The following is a 16630-nucleotide window of genomic DNA, read 5'->3' on the forward strand; positions in this document are numbered from 1 at the left end:
CCCAGGGTGAGCCAGGACTGTGTGCTTTCACTGCTTTTCCTTATCGATTAATTGTGTAGTTGATAAAAATGTTGACTACATGATTAACAAATTACCTGCTTCTTAACATCCCTGTTACCCATCCTTCTTTGCTTGCTGTCAAAATTCTTTAAGCTTGCCATGACCTACTTAAGAGTCTTATAGAAAGATTAATATTGCCATTGAATTCTTTGCTTCAGACTGCAGTACTTTTTTAGCATTTATATTTTATTTTATTTTTTATGATGAAAATGGATAGTGTTTCACCATCAGCCAATAATTAACTTTTGGGTGTATATCAGCTTGCTTTTTTTGATTCCTTAAAACACATTATTTTTAATTTAACATCCCAGCATTTCAGGGATAGGTTCATCTTCACTGTAATTCTGGCTCTCAACATTTTCATTACAAACACCTACTTTCAGGGGTTAACTCCACTGTAAATACTTTCTCGGGGCTGAAACTAGGCAAACAGTCTTTGCTGGAACATAAATTTTCATGCCTTCTTCCACCCTCCCTCCAAAATCAAATAGAAATAAAATATCAAGTTAATGTGGTTACGAATTAAAAGAAATAATAGTAAAAATAGTGTAAAAGTAGTAAGCCCATTTACATTAGCTTACTTTCACATATTGATTATAGTTTATCTTGATGTACTATAAACAATTGGTTCAGTTTCCCATTTAAAAATGGAATGCAGGATAGAACTCTAAGAGAACAAACAAACAAAAAATCATCAACAAGAAAACTTCTATAAATGACTCTAAATGAAAGATAATAAAATTATGCATGTGGTGTGGAAAAGTTGAATAGAGAATGTTTTTTACCGTTTCTCATAAAACAAGATCCTGGAAGTGTCACCAAATGAAGTAATAGGCTGCAGGTTTAAAATTAACATCAGGAAATACTACTTCACATAATGCAGTCAACTTGTGGTTTTCTCTTGCTGTACAGGCCAAAAGTATAACTTGGTTTAAAAAAAATACATCAGTTCTTGGAGGATAGGTCCATCACTGGCTGTTAGTGAGATGATCAGGCACACTCCTCCATGCTTCGGGTGTCCCTAACCCTCTCACTGCCAGAAGCTGGGTTTGGATGGCAGAGGATGGATAATTTGACAACTTCCCCATTCTTTCATTTCCTCTGAAGCATATGGCTTTGGCCACTGTTAGAAGACAGGGTACTGGGACTATTGGTCTGGCCCAATATGGCCGTGCTTAGTTTATTCACACATTATGTCCTGAAAATTATGGGGGAATTGGATAATGTAAGAGCCAATGCCAACCTACCTCTTGCTTTACTTTGGTTAATCAAAGCAGATCAAGATTTTGCAAAAGCAAAGACCCTATGAGTTATACTCATTGCAAATTGACCAGCAAATATGCATCTTAAAAATTATTTAAAGGGAAAGAGACAGGAAAAATACGTCTCTCAAAATAAAACCTTCCTATTTTACATTAATAGGAATGGTGAAAGAAACAGGTCAGTCAGGATATTAAAAAAGAGAGGCATCAGTCCTGAAACAGCATGTGCAAGAGTTCAGGGGACCACCCAGGTAGAGTTCATCACAGGATCAAGACCTCAAGCTGATAGTGTCAGGGTGGTTTAGCACTGGAAGAAATGATCCAGGGAGATTGTAGACTCTCCATCATTAGAGATTTTTGAGAGAATGTTAGGCAAACACCTGTCAAGAATAGTCTAGATAATACTGAGTGTTGCCATGAGTGCAGGGGACTGGATTAGATGACTTCTTGAAGTCCCTTCCACTCCTATGATTCTATGATTATTCTCTTGATTGTAGCAGTATTTGTAGCCCTCTTGCACAGTGTAGCAGAGACCAGATTTTCAATCTGTGCTTAACTCTTGCTATTATCTTTTTAGAATGGTGTCAGTAAAGATCAGTTCAGTGTAACTTGGAATTCTAGTGTATCCACTGCTTTTGTATTTGGTTCCAATTTCACTGGATCTTGTCTGATTCATGCACGTGTTGTTGGTCTTACATTTTTAAAAAAATGTTAAAACTGTAATAGTAACTTTAAATAAGCATGGCTGATTTCTTAACTGCTGCAAAAAAGGATCTATTTTCTATGACACAAAGAAGGTGAAGTGTGAGCAGTGTTGTTTGCTAGTAAAGTTTATAGCTTATTTTGTCTGTGTCTAATCCAGTTGAAACATAAAGGCTGGAAATTCTGCAAGACATACTTAAATGAGAACATCGTATTCCAGCATGCTTGGAACCTTCAGTTCTTTTCCAGATTTCAGGCATAAAGTCTTCTAATTTCCATGGCTATATCTACACTGCCCCCTCTTGTGGAAAAAAATATGCAAATGAAGCAAAGTGTGGAATATCGCTGCACCTCATTTGCATAATCAGGCTCCATTTTTGCACAAAAAGGAGCCATCTACATGGCTCCTTTTTGCGCAAACCCCCCTCTTGCGAAGAGCCATACTTCCTGAAAAACGTATCAATACACACTCCAGTGCCTGATCAAATATTTTATTTTGCCACACACCCAGTTAAAACTATGAACAGTAGGGATATAAAATTCCATTTAATTGGTTAACTGGACACCTGGAGCAGCCTGTGTCTGCAACAGGCCTGGGCTGTCATGGACGGGGGTTGTTCTGGACGTCCAGAACTGCCCCTGTCCGGAGTGAGCACCGTGAAACTGGAGTAGCCCCCTGCCCAGAGCAGGCAGGAAGTTGCTCCAGAACCCACTGGTTAACTAGAACCAGTAAGCATCACCCATTAAGGTGATTAAGTGTTTATACTTTCAGAATGAGACATTTTTTAAAATAATATTTTTTCTGTTTATTTCTAAATTATCTTGTTAGGAGATTGAGAACCACTGGGGGATCTCCAACACAACATTTTGTCTAATCCCTTTCAGCAAGCCTGTAAGTGCAATGCTCCTTTTATAAATTAAAAACAAATTTTTAATATTTATAACCCTATAAATGCTGAAGGCAAAGTGGAACTTGGGAATAAAGGCTGACAATTGGTGACCCCCCCACCATATGATAACCTGGTTCCGCTAATATTTTCCATCCATATATGGAATGCATTTTTATGTGCACCAAAACATACGAGAACATGCACTACCAGTAGAAACAAAAATCCAGCAGTGGGCACTCTGCTAATCAGCTGGTTGCCATCCAGATATCTCCTGACACAAGCACAAATCTTACAGGGAACACTGGTCATGACCCCGAGTTTGAGAATCCCTGGTCTAATCTTTTCTTTCACATCCTTGTCTCAAGCAATAGTTGTTGTTGTTGTTTTGCAAAATCCTGTTATTAAACTCTCCCATTAAACATAAACAAAATGTAACTTGGCCTTCCACTTATCACATCAGATATTTGGATAAATCCCGTGAGGCTTGTTCAGTCTAGACTAATTTAAAACTTAGGATGAGAACATTTGTGGCAGATATAGTCCAGTAGTACCACATATGCATGATAAGGTAATAAAGGCGTTACCCTGAAAATGGATTTTGAGGTACCTTGAATAACTTGTCTGTCTCCCCTTTAATCTATCCTTCCTGAAGTATGGATTTCTGGGGCAGTTAAGGAAATGTCATAGTAAAATCTTTCCAAGAAAATGTTTGACACGGGCAATATTTTTTACTAGAAATAAAGTATCTTTCATTCATATAACTAATAATGCCTCCTATAATGTATCTAAGAATAGAAAGCAGACACAAATCCTTTATTGCAAATTAAAAGCATCTAAACTTCGGTAGCATCTAAATCAGGGCTGGGCAAATTCTGACCCATGGGCCAGATCTGGTCTGCAGGGTTAGTCCCTAGTGGGCCGCCACTGATCTGTTTACTTGCGCTTCCAGGGGTATTAGAAGTTTGTAGCTTTTGTAAGCCACGGATCGCCATTCCTGGCCAATATGAGAGGTGGGAAGCGGCGTCTCAATTGGCAGTGCTTCCTGCTGCTCGCATTGGACGTGAACAGCGATTTGTGGTCAACCAGAGCTGTGATCCTCCCACGCCTGCTGAGGCACAGTTAAACATAGCAGCAGGGACCCACCAGGGACTAACCCTTGAGCTGCTTTTTTATTGCCCACCCTGGACTCAAGTTTTTTCAGAAGAGGCTTTTCTGAAATTTGGCCTGTCTACACTGGGCCAAAGAGGAGGGTTTCCCTTCTAAATCAAGGGTGGGTAATAAGCTGCCTGCAGGCCAGACATATTTCACCCAAGCTCACCCCTGGTGGGCTCTTTATTTACCTGAGCGTCTGTAGATAGGGCCGCTTGCAGCTCTGGTTGGCTGCAGTTTGCCGTTCCCAGCCAATGAAAGCTGTGGTAAGTAGTGGCCTGGCCCGTTCCACTTGTGTGAACACATTCACACCTCAAGCATACTAATGCTATTTTATACCACATTTGTGCTACACTATAATTAAAACTAACAGGTTTACTCAGGGGTGACAGGACATAAACATTTCCGTACCTTTTTCTGATAGATCAGTGTGGTCTAGACATAGCCGCTGTCATCCAACTTGGAGCTGCCCCTGCCGATGGGGCAGGCACCCCTTTATTGACTCACACTCAGTCTAGCTCAGACCTGCTCTGGCTGAGAGACAGGAACTCCTCCTTTCACTTGTGCCTGCTGGAGCTGCAGTGGCCGTGGAGAGACACCTCTCACCTGGCCCCAAGCTGTTGTGGTGAGAGAGGCCTGGGAATAGTCCTCTCTCCCCGGGATGGCCTGCACCTTAAATGTCTCATCCCCGGCTCCACTTCAGAGCTTGCACTCCTAGCCAGAGTCCTCACCCAAACCCTTTACCCCAGCCCTGAGCCCCCTCCTATACCCAGCCCCTTAACTGCTCCCCTGCCCTACACTGTCCATGTGTTGAATGACTTTTGTTAGGTGTTACATCACTTCCATCTGAGACACAAAATGAAGGTTAGGTCTAAGAAATGGAGTTTCTTCAGGGGGATCAATTGTACCAAACTTGCCCAGTTCTCTAGGCTTTACCCCATGATCCTCTTGATAGTCACTGGCTTATGCCCACATCTGATACTCATTTTCTGTATTTCTTAGCTTTTTTTCAATGACAGATTTTCTTGGATGTCATGCTTGTTTTCTGAAAAGGTTCTGCCATTCCTCTTGTTATTAGCTTGTTTGTTTCCCTCCTTTTTTTGTTAAAATAGGTTTGGTGGTATCTGGTCTGTGACTATCTGTAAGTCTTAAATCTTTGTTACTCTTTCATTATGTAGGAGTAGGTGCTCTAGCTTTGGGTAAGGTTCTGGATTGAAAGTTTGGAGACCTGGTTTTAGTTCCTGCAGTTTTACTCCTGTTACTGATAGCAAATCAAGGGGGAGCTATTTCTTTTATTTGAGGTAAAATCTGTCCAAAAGTACTTTATCTTTAGAAACGTCCCATCAAAAGTGAAAACACTTTGCTTTGGTCCCTGTTATGGCTGAGAATAATTTTTAAAAATACTGTTCATTCTTAGAATAGAATTAATGTGTTTCTTGCTGTGCCGTTTAGTTATTCAAAGTGGTTCTATAGCAGCAAAGATCTCAGAGATAATTGGTACAGTTGACTTAATTATGTAACTGGCTACGGAGACCCACAATTAGTAGTCATATTTTATTTCTAAATGTTGTAAAAACAGTGGGAGATAAGAGGATTAGTTTTCATTAGTAAATACATAATTATTTGCTAATCGAGTTGAAGCTGGTAAATAGCAAAGATTATGTTTAGTGTATAACAGCTTCATTAAGGCACACAGTTACAACATAGAAAAGAGAGAATAGAAGCTATAAACCATACAAGTTGTAAATACAATGGAAAGGACTGCAGATGCATGGAAATCCAAAATAACAACAAATCAGATAAACAATGCTGCTAACAACACTGTGAGGATTAAAGAGTGCCTCAGTCAAAATGCTTTTTTTCCCCTGTAAAGTGACATTGTTTGGACTTTATAATCCAATTAAATTGAATATGAAAGAGATTAATACAGCCAAGTATGAGGACTGAAGTCCATGCTAAGAAAAATGATACCAGGGAAGGCTGGAAAATACTGCCTTTCAGAAGTGTATAAAGTGCTGATTCCCTCCCCCCCCCCCCCAACTCCATTAATATTCCAGTGATAGTGTCCCAAGTACAGAATTAAAACCTGTTCTTTGGAAGGGAGAAATAGAGCTTGAAACTTTTTTTTAATACAAATGATATGAGGTCACTTGATGGGCTTTAATGTTATAAAGATTTTACTCCACAAGATAGGTGTGGTGCTTCTTTACTATTAGTGAGAACACAATATTTACTTGTTTGCTGTGCTTGGCCTACTTGGATAATCTTTACTGCTTGAATGGGAGTAAACATGTAATTTTAAGGGGAAAACCAGTATCAGTAGCCAAATTTCTCAGCAGCAGCTCAGCACGAACCCCGTAGCATTTCACAGCTAATTTGTTGCTGCTGTTTACCACTTAGCAGGCGAACTTGTGATTAAAGTAAGGAATAATATTGCACTGCAACTCCTATGACAATCTTCCTTTCCTTTCTTTCTTGAGTGCTTCCAGATTTAGGCCTGGTCTTCACTTGAAAATTAAATTGGCTTAAGTATGTTACTCAGGTGTGTGATCCTGAGCAGCATAGTTAAGTCAGTTTAACCCCTAGGCTACGTCTAGATCAAAAAGTTTTCCGTTAAAAGCATTTTCGGAAAAGCGCGTCTAGATTGGCACAGATGCTTTTCCGCAAAAGCACTTTTTGCGGAAAAGCGTCCATGGCCAATCTAGACACGCTTTTGCAGAAAAAAATCTCAGCTGTCTACACTGGCCCTTTTGCGAAAAAGTTTTGTGCAGAAGGGACTTTTGCCCAAACGGGAGCAGCATAGTATTTCTGCAAAAAGCACTGATTTCTTACAGTAGGAAGTCAGTGCTTTTGCGGAAATTCAAGCGGCCAGTGTAGACAGCTGGCAAGTTTTTCTGGAAAAGCGGCTGATTTTCTGGAAAAACTGGCCAGTCTAGACACAGCCCTAGTGTAGACTGCACTAGGTTGATGGAAGATTTCTGCCCTTGATCTAGTTGCAATCTCTCAGGGAGGTGGTTTACCTATGCCAATCGGAAAATCCCTTCTGTCGGCATAGGCTGCATTCAAGTGACTTGCTGGCCTGTCTTCCCCAGATAATGAAGGACAGGGAGTCATCCAGTTCTCTTTTCAGGCTCTGTGTGACAGTTTATTATTCCAAATAACAATCTAGAAAACACAAAGTTATTCCTCAGTCATCACAAGATGCAGGGACTTGAAGGCCTTTCACTCCAGAACTGTCTTCTGTTCCAGGGCCTGCCACAGCAGCCAATCTCTCTCTCATTCTTAATGAACCACTTCCAGGGTTTTATATTCACTTGATTGGCAGGTAGGTAATGAATCAGTAACAGGGCAGGGTGGGCTCAACACCACTTTAAGGGTCAGTCACTCAAACAAGTTTGTTTACATTTGCAAGAGATAATGCTTCCTGCTTCTTGTTTACAATTTCACCTGAAAGAGAGACTTGGTATTTTCAAGGAACTGTTGCTTCTTATGTGCCAGATGTGCTAAATATTCATACATCCCTTTATGCTTCAGTCACCATTAGGGTTGCCAGATGGTTGAACACCCCTTCTCCCCCCCCCAAAAAAAAACACTGGGAAAAAATTCTGTTGAAGGAAAAAAAAGGGGGGGGGGAGGAGGCCAAAGGACTCCAAGGACTTATTAAGCCAAAAAAATCTTTTAAAATAAAACCACATTAAAACAGCACATCCCTTTTAAGTGCAGGGATAGGAACAGGGGAGCGGTTGAGCACTAAGACCCAGGGGGCTGCCGGCAGCCATTTTGTGCCAGCAGCCTTGCGAACCAGGTAAGCAAGGGGGCTGGGGTGGGGTGGGGGGTGGAGGCCAGGTACTGAGTGTTTGTAGGGTTGCCAGGTGCCCGGCATTTTCACCTCCTAGCCGGGGAAAAATTCAGAAAATACCAGACATCTTAGGTGTCCAGTATTCTCTGAATATTTTACTGGACAGGAGCCGAAAATACTGGACTGTCCGGGTGAATACCAGACACCTGGCAACCCTAAGGGTACGTCTAGACTACATGCCTCTGGCGACAGAGGCATGTAGATTAGGCTACCCGACAGAGTAAAATGAAGCGGCGATTTAAATAATCGCCGCTTCATTTAAATTTACATGGCTGCCGCGTTGAGCCGACAAACAGCTGATCAGCTGTTTGTCGGCTCAGCGCGATAGTCTGGACGCTCCCCTGCCGACATCAAAGGGAGTTGTCGACAACCCAGGTATGCCTCATCCCAGGAGGCTGATCAGCTGTTTGTCGGCTCAACGCGGCAGCCATGTAAATTTAAATGAAGCGGCGATTATTTAAATCGCCGCTTCATTTTACTCTGTCGGGTAGCCTAATCTACATGCCTCTGTCGCCAGAGGCATGTAGTCTAGACGTACCCTAACATTCCACAAGACATAGCATTATCTCTCGTCAATGTAAACAAATATGTTTGCGCTTAGTGAGTGCCTAAACGAGGCTAATTCGAACTACCTAGTCCGTGCCGCGTGTAGCCGCGGGCACGGAGTCCGAACTACCGGGGATTTAAAAATGGCAGCGCCCGGCAAGATGCAAATGAAGCCCAGGATATTTAAATCCCGGGCTTCATTTGCAACTTCGATTGATTACATTAACCACCCTAGTTCGAACTAGGGTGGTAGTGTAGACATACCCTATATGTCATGGACGAGTGTGGCCCTTGAATACTTACCAAATCCTTAGTGTCCCTCCTCCTATCAAAAAGTATTGACCACTCCTGGGATACAGTGATGCCTGCTTTTATGAAGGAGGTTGATCCCAGGTAGGCTTTCCTACCAAACCTCCAGAGGCTGTCTGAGTGTTCAGGCCTGCAAGGAATGTTGTCTTATCTCTTACAGAAACAAATACAAACCAAAAAATGTGTGTTTCACAAGCTCAGTGGGATCAAAAAGCGTATTTCATCAGTACAGGTTGTACCTCCAAAATCCGGGACTCTCTGGTCCAGCAACATCTGTGGCCTGGCAGGACCACGGATGCTCCTGGAGCAGAGAGTCCAGAAGTGTAAGAGCAGGAGGGCCAGCTAAGCGGGACATCAGAGTCAGCAGCCTGGCTGGGGGCATTACAGGACTAAGGCCAGAGCCCTCCAGAAGCCCCTAGGAGCGCAGGGCTGGGGTTAGAGCCCTGTGGCTTTCCCCGGCTGCCCAGGGCTGGGCTGGGTCTGTGCAGGGACGGAGCCAGAGCCCCACGGCTTCCCCCAGCTGTACGGAGACCCAGGGTCAGAGTCCCATGGCTTTCCCCGGCTGCACGGGGTAGGGATTTGAATGACTAGTCGACTATCCGACAAGCAAATGCTCATTGGATAGTCGACACACTAGGCAACTAGTCACTCCCCCTGCTTGCTGCCTCTATCAGAAAGAGGCAGCGGGTTGGGGGGAGAGTAAGGGGTGCTTCAAAGCAGCAGCGTCATGTGGAGCCCAGTGTCAGCTGGGGACTCCCTCTCTGACTCCGGGCTCTATGTGGCAATGGCTCTTTGAAACACCATGGAGAGCACAGGGCTAGCGGGGGACTGCTTGAGTCCCCCACTAGGCCTACGCTTCCGTGCGCTTTCACCTTTGAAGGCAAAAGACATCCTGTCGATTAATCAAATAGTCGATGCAAATTTCATTGACTACTCAGTTAACCAATTAGTCTAAACTTTATATCCCTAGTGCGGGGCCAGGGCTGGGGCTGCGTAGGGCTGGGATCGGAGCCCCAGCCCCATGGCTGCTCCCGGCTGCACAGGAACAGAGCCCCATGGCAGGAGCCAGAGCCTTTGCCACCCAGGGAGCCAGCAGTAGCTAAGCAAGCAGCCCAGCCTGGTTGGGGTTGGGGGATAGTATGACAGGGTTGCCTACTGGGGCAGTCTGCCAGCAATGGATGACCCCCTTGGGGGCTGGTGGCAGGAGACCTCCCCACTGGTCCAGCAAATTCTCTTGTTCGGGACTGGTCAGGTCCCAATTATGCTGGACCAGAAAGGTTCAACATGTAGTATCAGAAGTCAAAGTGAAGTAAAAGGCTTTAAAAAACTAATATACTTGCCAGCGTGAGAGTCGCTCTGGGTAGAATTTCCCTACTGTATTGGGAACACTGATGACTCATGTTGAATTAGACCATATGTGATGTTGTGGTTTGGCATCCAATCCTTTTGGGTTCACAGTTGAAACAGTAATCCTACAGTTGATATTGTGCTAGTGGTGGACTCACTAGCTGGAGGAAACAGAGTGAAAAGGAATGAAAGATTCTGGCAATAAGCAAAAGTCTTGAGAGAACTGTCCAAACCTTCTGCAAGGGACTTTCTCTAGTCCTGAAAATTCTTGAAAATGCTTTGAATAAAAGGAAAAATTCTTGTGTATAACAGTGAATGAATAATTCTAACAGTATTTGAAAAATAAGGAACTGATGTCCTGGAATTGAGTTTTACAAAAAAGCTACAGATATTTAGTCTTGCAACTTTCATGGTCATTTCCACTCCACAGGGTACAGAGTGGGTATAATTGGAGTTAGATGTGCCAGAGGGAGGGTGCAGGAGATTGACTTAGGGGACAGGTGTCTTAGCGTACGTCTACACAGGAACATTATTTCGAAATAACTTAGTCCGTGTCTACACAGCAGGCAGTTATTTCTAAATTATGTGAAAATACTGTCAAGCTGGAGGACTTCTTACTCAGACTCCTGTAACCCTCATTGTATGAGGAGTAAGGGAAGTTGGAGGAAGAGCCCTCTATTTCGAAATAAGTGCTGTGTAGACAGTCCCAATTTCAAAATAAGCTACACAATTGGCATAGCTTGCTTTGCATAGCTTATTTCAAGTTAAGCCCTGCTGTGTAGACACACTATAAGAGTCAGGCTAGGACTTAACAGGAGATCCCCATGTGGAAGTTGGTTGAAGAGTTGAATTATTGCATTTCTAGCCCAGATTGGCCTTGACCTCTCCTATATAAATCGTTTCCTCTTTTGGTCTGTTGATTTTAATGGACATCAGGTGCTAATCACTTACAAATGGAGAGGTCAGCTTTTCTGTCTCTTTCTTCTTCCACTGGGACATGGGAAAATTTTCCAATCTACTTCAGAAATGAGACAAAAAGTGATTGACTGACTGTTTCTTTGATTGCAGTGTTCTGAATTTTGCATCCTGGTTAGAATAGTCTCTAGCTCTAGAACAACTTTTTATCTTTGCTTTTAGCTGATTCCAGCTAAAAACACTCCTTGTGTTTGTTTGTTAGAACCTGACAGAAAATGATAACCTTGCTGAGTTAAAGTAATGACAGGAGGTGGGGGAGGGAATACTCTCATCTCATCTCATCTATGTATTTGTGTGTGTGTGTGTGTGTGTGTGTGTGTGTGTGTGCCAGATTTAGTGGTAAGCTCCTCTTTCTGGGTAGCCAATGCTCCATTAGCAGGAGGAACTAGGGGTGAGGAAGATATCATTTAGCTTTTCAGACAAGCAGATGTCAGATTTTGGACAGAACTAATGATCTTGCCCACATATTCTTTTCATGTCCTGACAGCTGATGCAAGTATTTATGTGAGCAGATTCTCATAATTGAAAGCAAAGTTCATTTCAATAAATTATTATTTAATAAAACAACACCGTTTTTAAAGTTTGATTCTGTAGAAACTTCTAATTTGCATTCCTCTGAGCAACAACTTTTAAAAGTGGGGTAAATTCAGGCCTTATTTAAGGGAGGCAGGACTGGAGTCTTTACATATGTACATATAGGTATGGAACTGTAAGTAAAATGGTATTTGAGTGATTTTTTTGGAGGTGGGGGTAAGGTATCTTTTCAAAACATGAAGACACAGCAAAAGAGTTTTTTTTTTTCTTAATTGATGACATTATCTGAAACATAAAGAAACCTTGTGATTTTGGTGTTTTTATGCCATTTGGATTATTTTTGTCAGTGCAGACTATGATTTTCTCAAATACTGCACACACAAATTGCGTACAAAACATTGGAAATTAGAAGCTTCTTCCTCTAAAAAACTTCTTAGAATCAGTTTGGTTTCTCTCAGACTTTATGAAATGCAAGTTGCAACATCAGCTATCACCCTAGCAAAAAAATAAGGATTGACTTGTCAGCTAGGATCCAGACCTTTCAGGTTTAGAAGGAAGAAGTATGGTAGATTTCCTTCCTTTATTTTCTGTGGTGCATGAGACAAGGACTATCTCCTGCAATCATGTTGCAATGCACAAGAGAGGCTGGCGTCTTGCGTATGGTATTCTCATCAGAAATCCAGAAGTGAAACATAGCATATTTTGCAAGTGGTTCTTTTTTGGTCTTCTTCAAAATGCCTAACAGCTTTTTTTGTTTCATTTTATTTCTTTACAATATTGACAAGGGCTGTCAGATGTGTTTCATTTAAATTTCAATGTATTGACTATCAATTTTATGTAAGACAACACATTTTAGATAGTTTACAAAATCACATGGCAAATTCCTTCCATAAAGAGCTTATATGTGGCAAGGGAATAAAGAGCTAGAAAGAAAGGGTTGGAAAGGGTGATGCATTAAAGATGTAAGAACCATGGATTGGTCAAAAATGTTGTGTCCTTGTCTCAAGACACTGAGCACAACCATGGCATAATCCTTGTGTGAGAGTCTCCTCTTTAGGGCTGGACCTATCTACAAATAGCCTTCGCTGTAATCTGCTTATATACATCAACCACAAACATAGAACATTAAATGGTAACTGCTTCTCAATGACTTACAGAGCAGTACAAATGTAGCAAAGTTAAACTTTTTAAAAGAAGATAGACTTTTCTGGGTATAGTAGTATGGGGATTTTTGTGCTTGAGATTCTCTTTCTCTCTGCAGTGCATTTTTAGATTTCTTTGCATGATGCTGCTAGGTGCACAGACTGGTTGTATTGAATGTGACCTTGATGCAAGACCTCTGTTAGAATTCTGCTAGTATTCAAGGGAAAGAACAGGCTAATATGCTAGCTCAGTAGGACAGGTGATGGCCTCATTTCTTTCTTTCTTCTCCCTGACACTTTGCAGAACAGTCCTTTGCCAGATGTATCAAAGTGAAATTTTGTTCCGTCTGTGTTCCAGAAAGTTTTGTAGTTTCCTCTGCACTGCAATTTAGTTTTAGTTGTTGCTTTTTCCTGAAAAGTTTCTAATGTTACCTTTGGGGAAAAAAGAGATCTATTTACAAAATAAAGTTTTTCTGAGAGGCAGCAGGGGGGTGGGGATGGGGGACGACTAATTGACTAGTTGTTTACATCCTTAATCTGGAGAAAGGGGTAAACGATGAGGTGGCAAAATTTGCAGATGATACTCAGCTTCTCAAGATAGTTAAGACGAAAGCAGTCTGTGAAGCGCTTCAAAGAGATCTAAAAAAACGAATGATAGAAATGTAGCCGTGTTAGTCTGGTGTAGCTAAAACAAAATACAGGACTATGTAGCACTTTTAAAGACTAACAAGATGGTTTATTAGATGATGAGCTCTCGTGAAGTGGGTCTGGCCCACGAAAGCTCATCATCTAATAAACCATCTTGTTAGTCTTTAAAGTGCTACATAGTCCTGTATTTTGTTTTAAAAAAACTAAGTGTTTGGGCAACAAAATGGCAAATGTAAATTAATGAAGATAAATGTAAAGTAATGCACATTGGAAAAAAATCCCATCTGTACATGCAGAATGATGGGGACAAATTTAGCTATAACTATTCGAGAGAGAGAGATCTTGTAGTTATTGTGGCTGGTTCTCTGAAAACATCCACTCTGTGTGCAGCAGCAGTCAAAAAAGCAAACAGAATGTTAGGAATAATTTAAAAAGGGATTGAAACTAAGACAGAGAATATTTTATTGCCTTTATATAAAACCACAGTACACCCACATCTTGAATACTGCATACAGATGTGGTCACCTCATCTCAAAAAAGATATATTGGCAGTGGAAAAGGTTCAGAAAAGGGCAACAAAAATGATTAGGGGTTTGGAACAAGTCCCATATGAAGAGAGTTAAAAAAGACTGGGACTTTTCATCTTAGAAAAGAGGAGACTAAAAGGGGTTGTGATAGAGGTCTATAAAATCATTGGTGTGGAGAAAGTGAGTAAGGAAAAGTTATTTACTTGTCCTCATAACATAAGAACTAGAGGTCACCAAATGAAATTATTAGGTGGCAGGATTAAAACAAACAAAAGCAAGTTTTTCTTTACACAGTGCACAGTCAACCTGTGAAACTCCTTGCCAGAGGATATTGTGAAGACCAAGACTTTAACAGAGTTCAAGTAAGCGCTAGATAAATTCATGTAGGTTAAGTCCATCAATGGCTATTAGCCAGGATGAGTAGGAATGGAGTCCCTAGCTTCTGGCAGAGGATGGGAATGGGTGACAGGAGAGGAACTACTTGATGATTCCCTGTTCTGTTCACTCCCTCTAGGGAATGTGGCACAGGTCATTATCAGAAGACAGGGCTAGATGGACCTTTGTTCTGATCCGTTATGGCCATCCTTATGTTTATGTTCTAAGGTGCCAAAGAACTACTCATTGTTTTTAAAATTACAGAGTCCTGTGACATCTTAAAAGACTAACATTTGGGCATAAGCTTTCATGGGCAAAAATCCACTATGGGTCTTTTTCCACAAAAGCTTGTGGTCAAATAAATCATGTTGTTCTATCTGTGAATATACTTTGAAATTATTGGGTTTTTAAAATCCATGATAGCAAATACAGTATGTTTTGATGCTGTGCTTCACAGAATGTTACTTGTTTCTAAATGTATATCTGACATATCCACTTGGCAGAGCCTGAAAATTTAACAGTATTAGCTGGAGGATTGCCTGGTAACTAGAGTTAGAGTCATAGGGCCATGAGGGGCAGAGGGTTATTAGCTAGGTCCATGGACAATACACCAGTGAGAAGCTGTACTTGCCTGCTAACAGCAAGTACTAAGAAGCGGGACAATGCACAGGTTTCTAATTGTGCTGTCTGTGGACCCTGTCTGGGGCTCCATCATACGTATTTCTGTCTAGTAGGTCCCTGTAAATTGGAAGCCCATCCCATCAGGAGGAGATGTCTCTAGGGAGGTGTTGGAATCTCCATCCCTAGAGGTTTTTAAGTCCTGACTTGACAGGACTGGCTGGGATAATTTAGTTGCAGTTGGTCCTGGCTGGGATGATTTAGTTGCGGTTGGTCCTGCTTTTATTAGGCAGTTGGACTCGATGACCTCTTGAGGCCTCTTCCAATTCTATGATTCTTCCCTCCCAGAGTTGCAATGCTACTGTAAGATTAGAGTCTTTACTCTTTGCTGAGGAATCTGAAAATAAGAAGAAAGGTCTGCATTTTTGGATCTCATGCTTTGTAAAAAAAAAACTTCAGTGCCTACTTTTGTTGCTTTCCCAAACATTTCCACTAGGTCCTGAATAGCTTTAGTTGCACTCACCAAATATGTTTTAATTTAATCTTGATGTTTGGCAAAGGTAGAAGCAGCGGTAAAAGCTCTCTATCTTACAGACTCAGGAAGTCTGAAATGCATCAGTTCAAATTTGAAAGGATCTCACAGCTGTAAAGGCTAGAAATTTCCATGTAAAAAATTTAATTATCTAGAAATCGATTAATTAAGCAACCCTGCTCTCCAAGACAGCCTTTCCACTTACCCTTAAAGAGTGAGCAAGTGGATTTTTCAAGTTCTCTATTTGGCTTTCCATTAAAAAAAAATCACACGCTTTGGTAGTTTATTTTTGACTTAGCACTCTACTCTGTAATTTTCATTAAATGTCCTTGTTAAACACATTCCCTTTCCCTGCTGCATGATAGTTGAGTAACAAGGAGCGTGCCTGATTTTTCACTGGTAATATTAACTGTAGTTTAATATCTCTTTCAGTGATAGCCAGTTTTCGAGGAACCATTCCACATGGCTTATCATTGGAGATTGGAGACACAGTTCAAATACTGGAAAAATGTGACCGTAAGTACACAGGTTAAAACTCTTGTTTTAATGAACTATTGCTGTGGTAATGTGAGTTTGAGTCCCATTACTCCTTGTTTAATTTTAAAATGTAAATGAAGCAAAAATGTAAATTTATGCTTGCCTGTGTTTAGGCTTGAAAGGATTAGGATTTGTTGTGGGTTTTTTTTTTTTTTTTTTTTTAAACATCAGTTAATGTTGATTTAACTCAGGGGTGGGGAACCTCAGGTCTGGGAGCTGGATGCAGCCCCCAGCTTGCCTAGATCTGGCCCCTTGAGGCTCAGGGATTGGGGAGCCTGCACTGGCACTGCAGACCCTCCTCCCCCACAGGGCTGGAGCACACAGTCTACTGGGCTGAGCTTCCCTAGTCTCTGGGATTGTGAGGAGTATCTTTCTCCTCACTTTGAGGGCCACGTCAGTGAGCAGTTATGTTTGGAGCTTTTTTGTTTTGTTTTGTTTTTTGCTTCACACTTGTTTGCAGCCCCTGATTGATTTTTCTGTGGGTCAGTGGCCCACACCCCTGATATAACTGTTGGCTGTTGGGTTCAATCCCTTTGATGTACCTCCGAGCATTGTCCACTGTCAAGATACTGGGCTAGTTGAATCATTGGTCTGGCCCAGTGTGACCCTTCTTATAAA

The 16630-nt window shown here is 41.6% G+C and overlaps 1 protein-coding gene across 2 annotated transcripts in view; it reads left to right on the forward strand.

The window, feature by feature from the left end:
- Window positions 1-16630, forward strand: part of DOCK4 (dedicator of cytokinesis 4) — a 392744-nt gene that overhangs the window by 107724 nt on the left and 268390 nt on the right. For both annotated transcript variants that reach the window (XM_006122512.4, XM_006122513.4), the window contains exon 2: window positions 15908-15991. In XM_006122512.4, coding sequence (XP_006122574.2) covers window positions 15908-15991 — 84 coding nt within the window. The remainder of the gene's footprint in view (window positions 1-15907; window positions 15992-16630) is intronic.

Source organism: Pelodiscus sinensis, chromosome 1 (genome assembly GCF_052426305.1).
Source record: "Pelodiscus sinensis isolate ZL-2025 chromosome 1, ASM5242630v1, whole genome shotgun sequence".
NCBI lineage: Eukaryota > Metazoa > Chordata > Testudines > Trionychidae > Pelodiscus > Pelodiscus sinensis.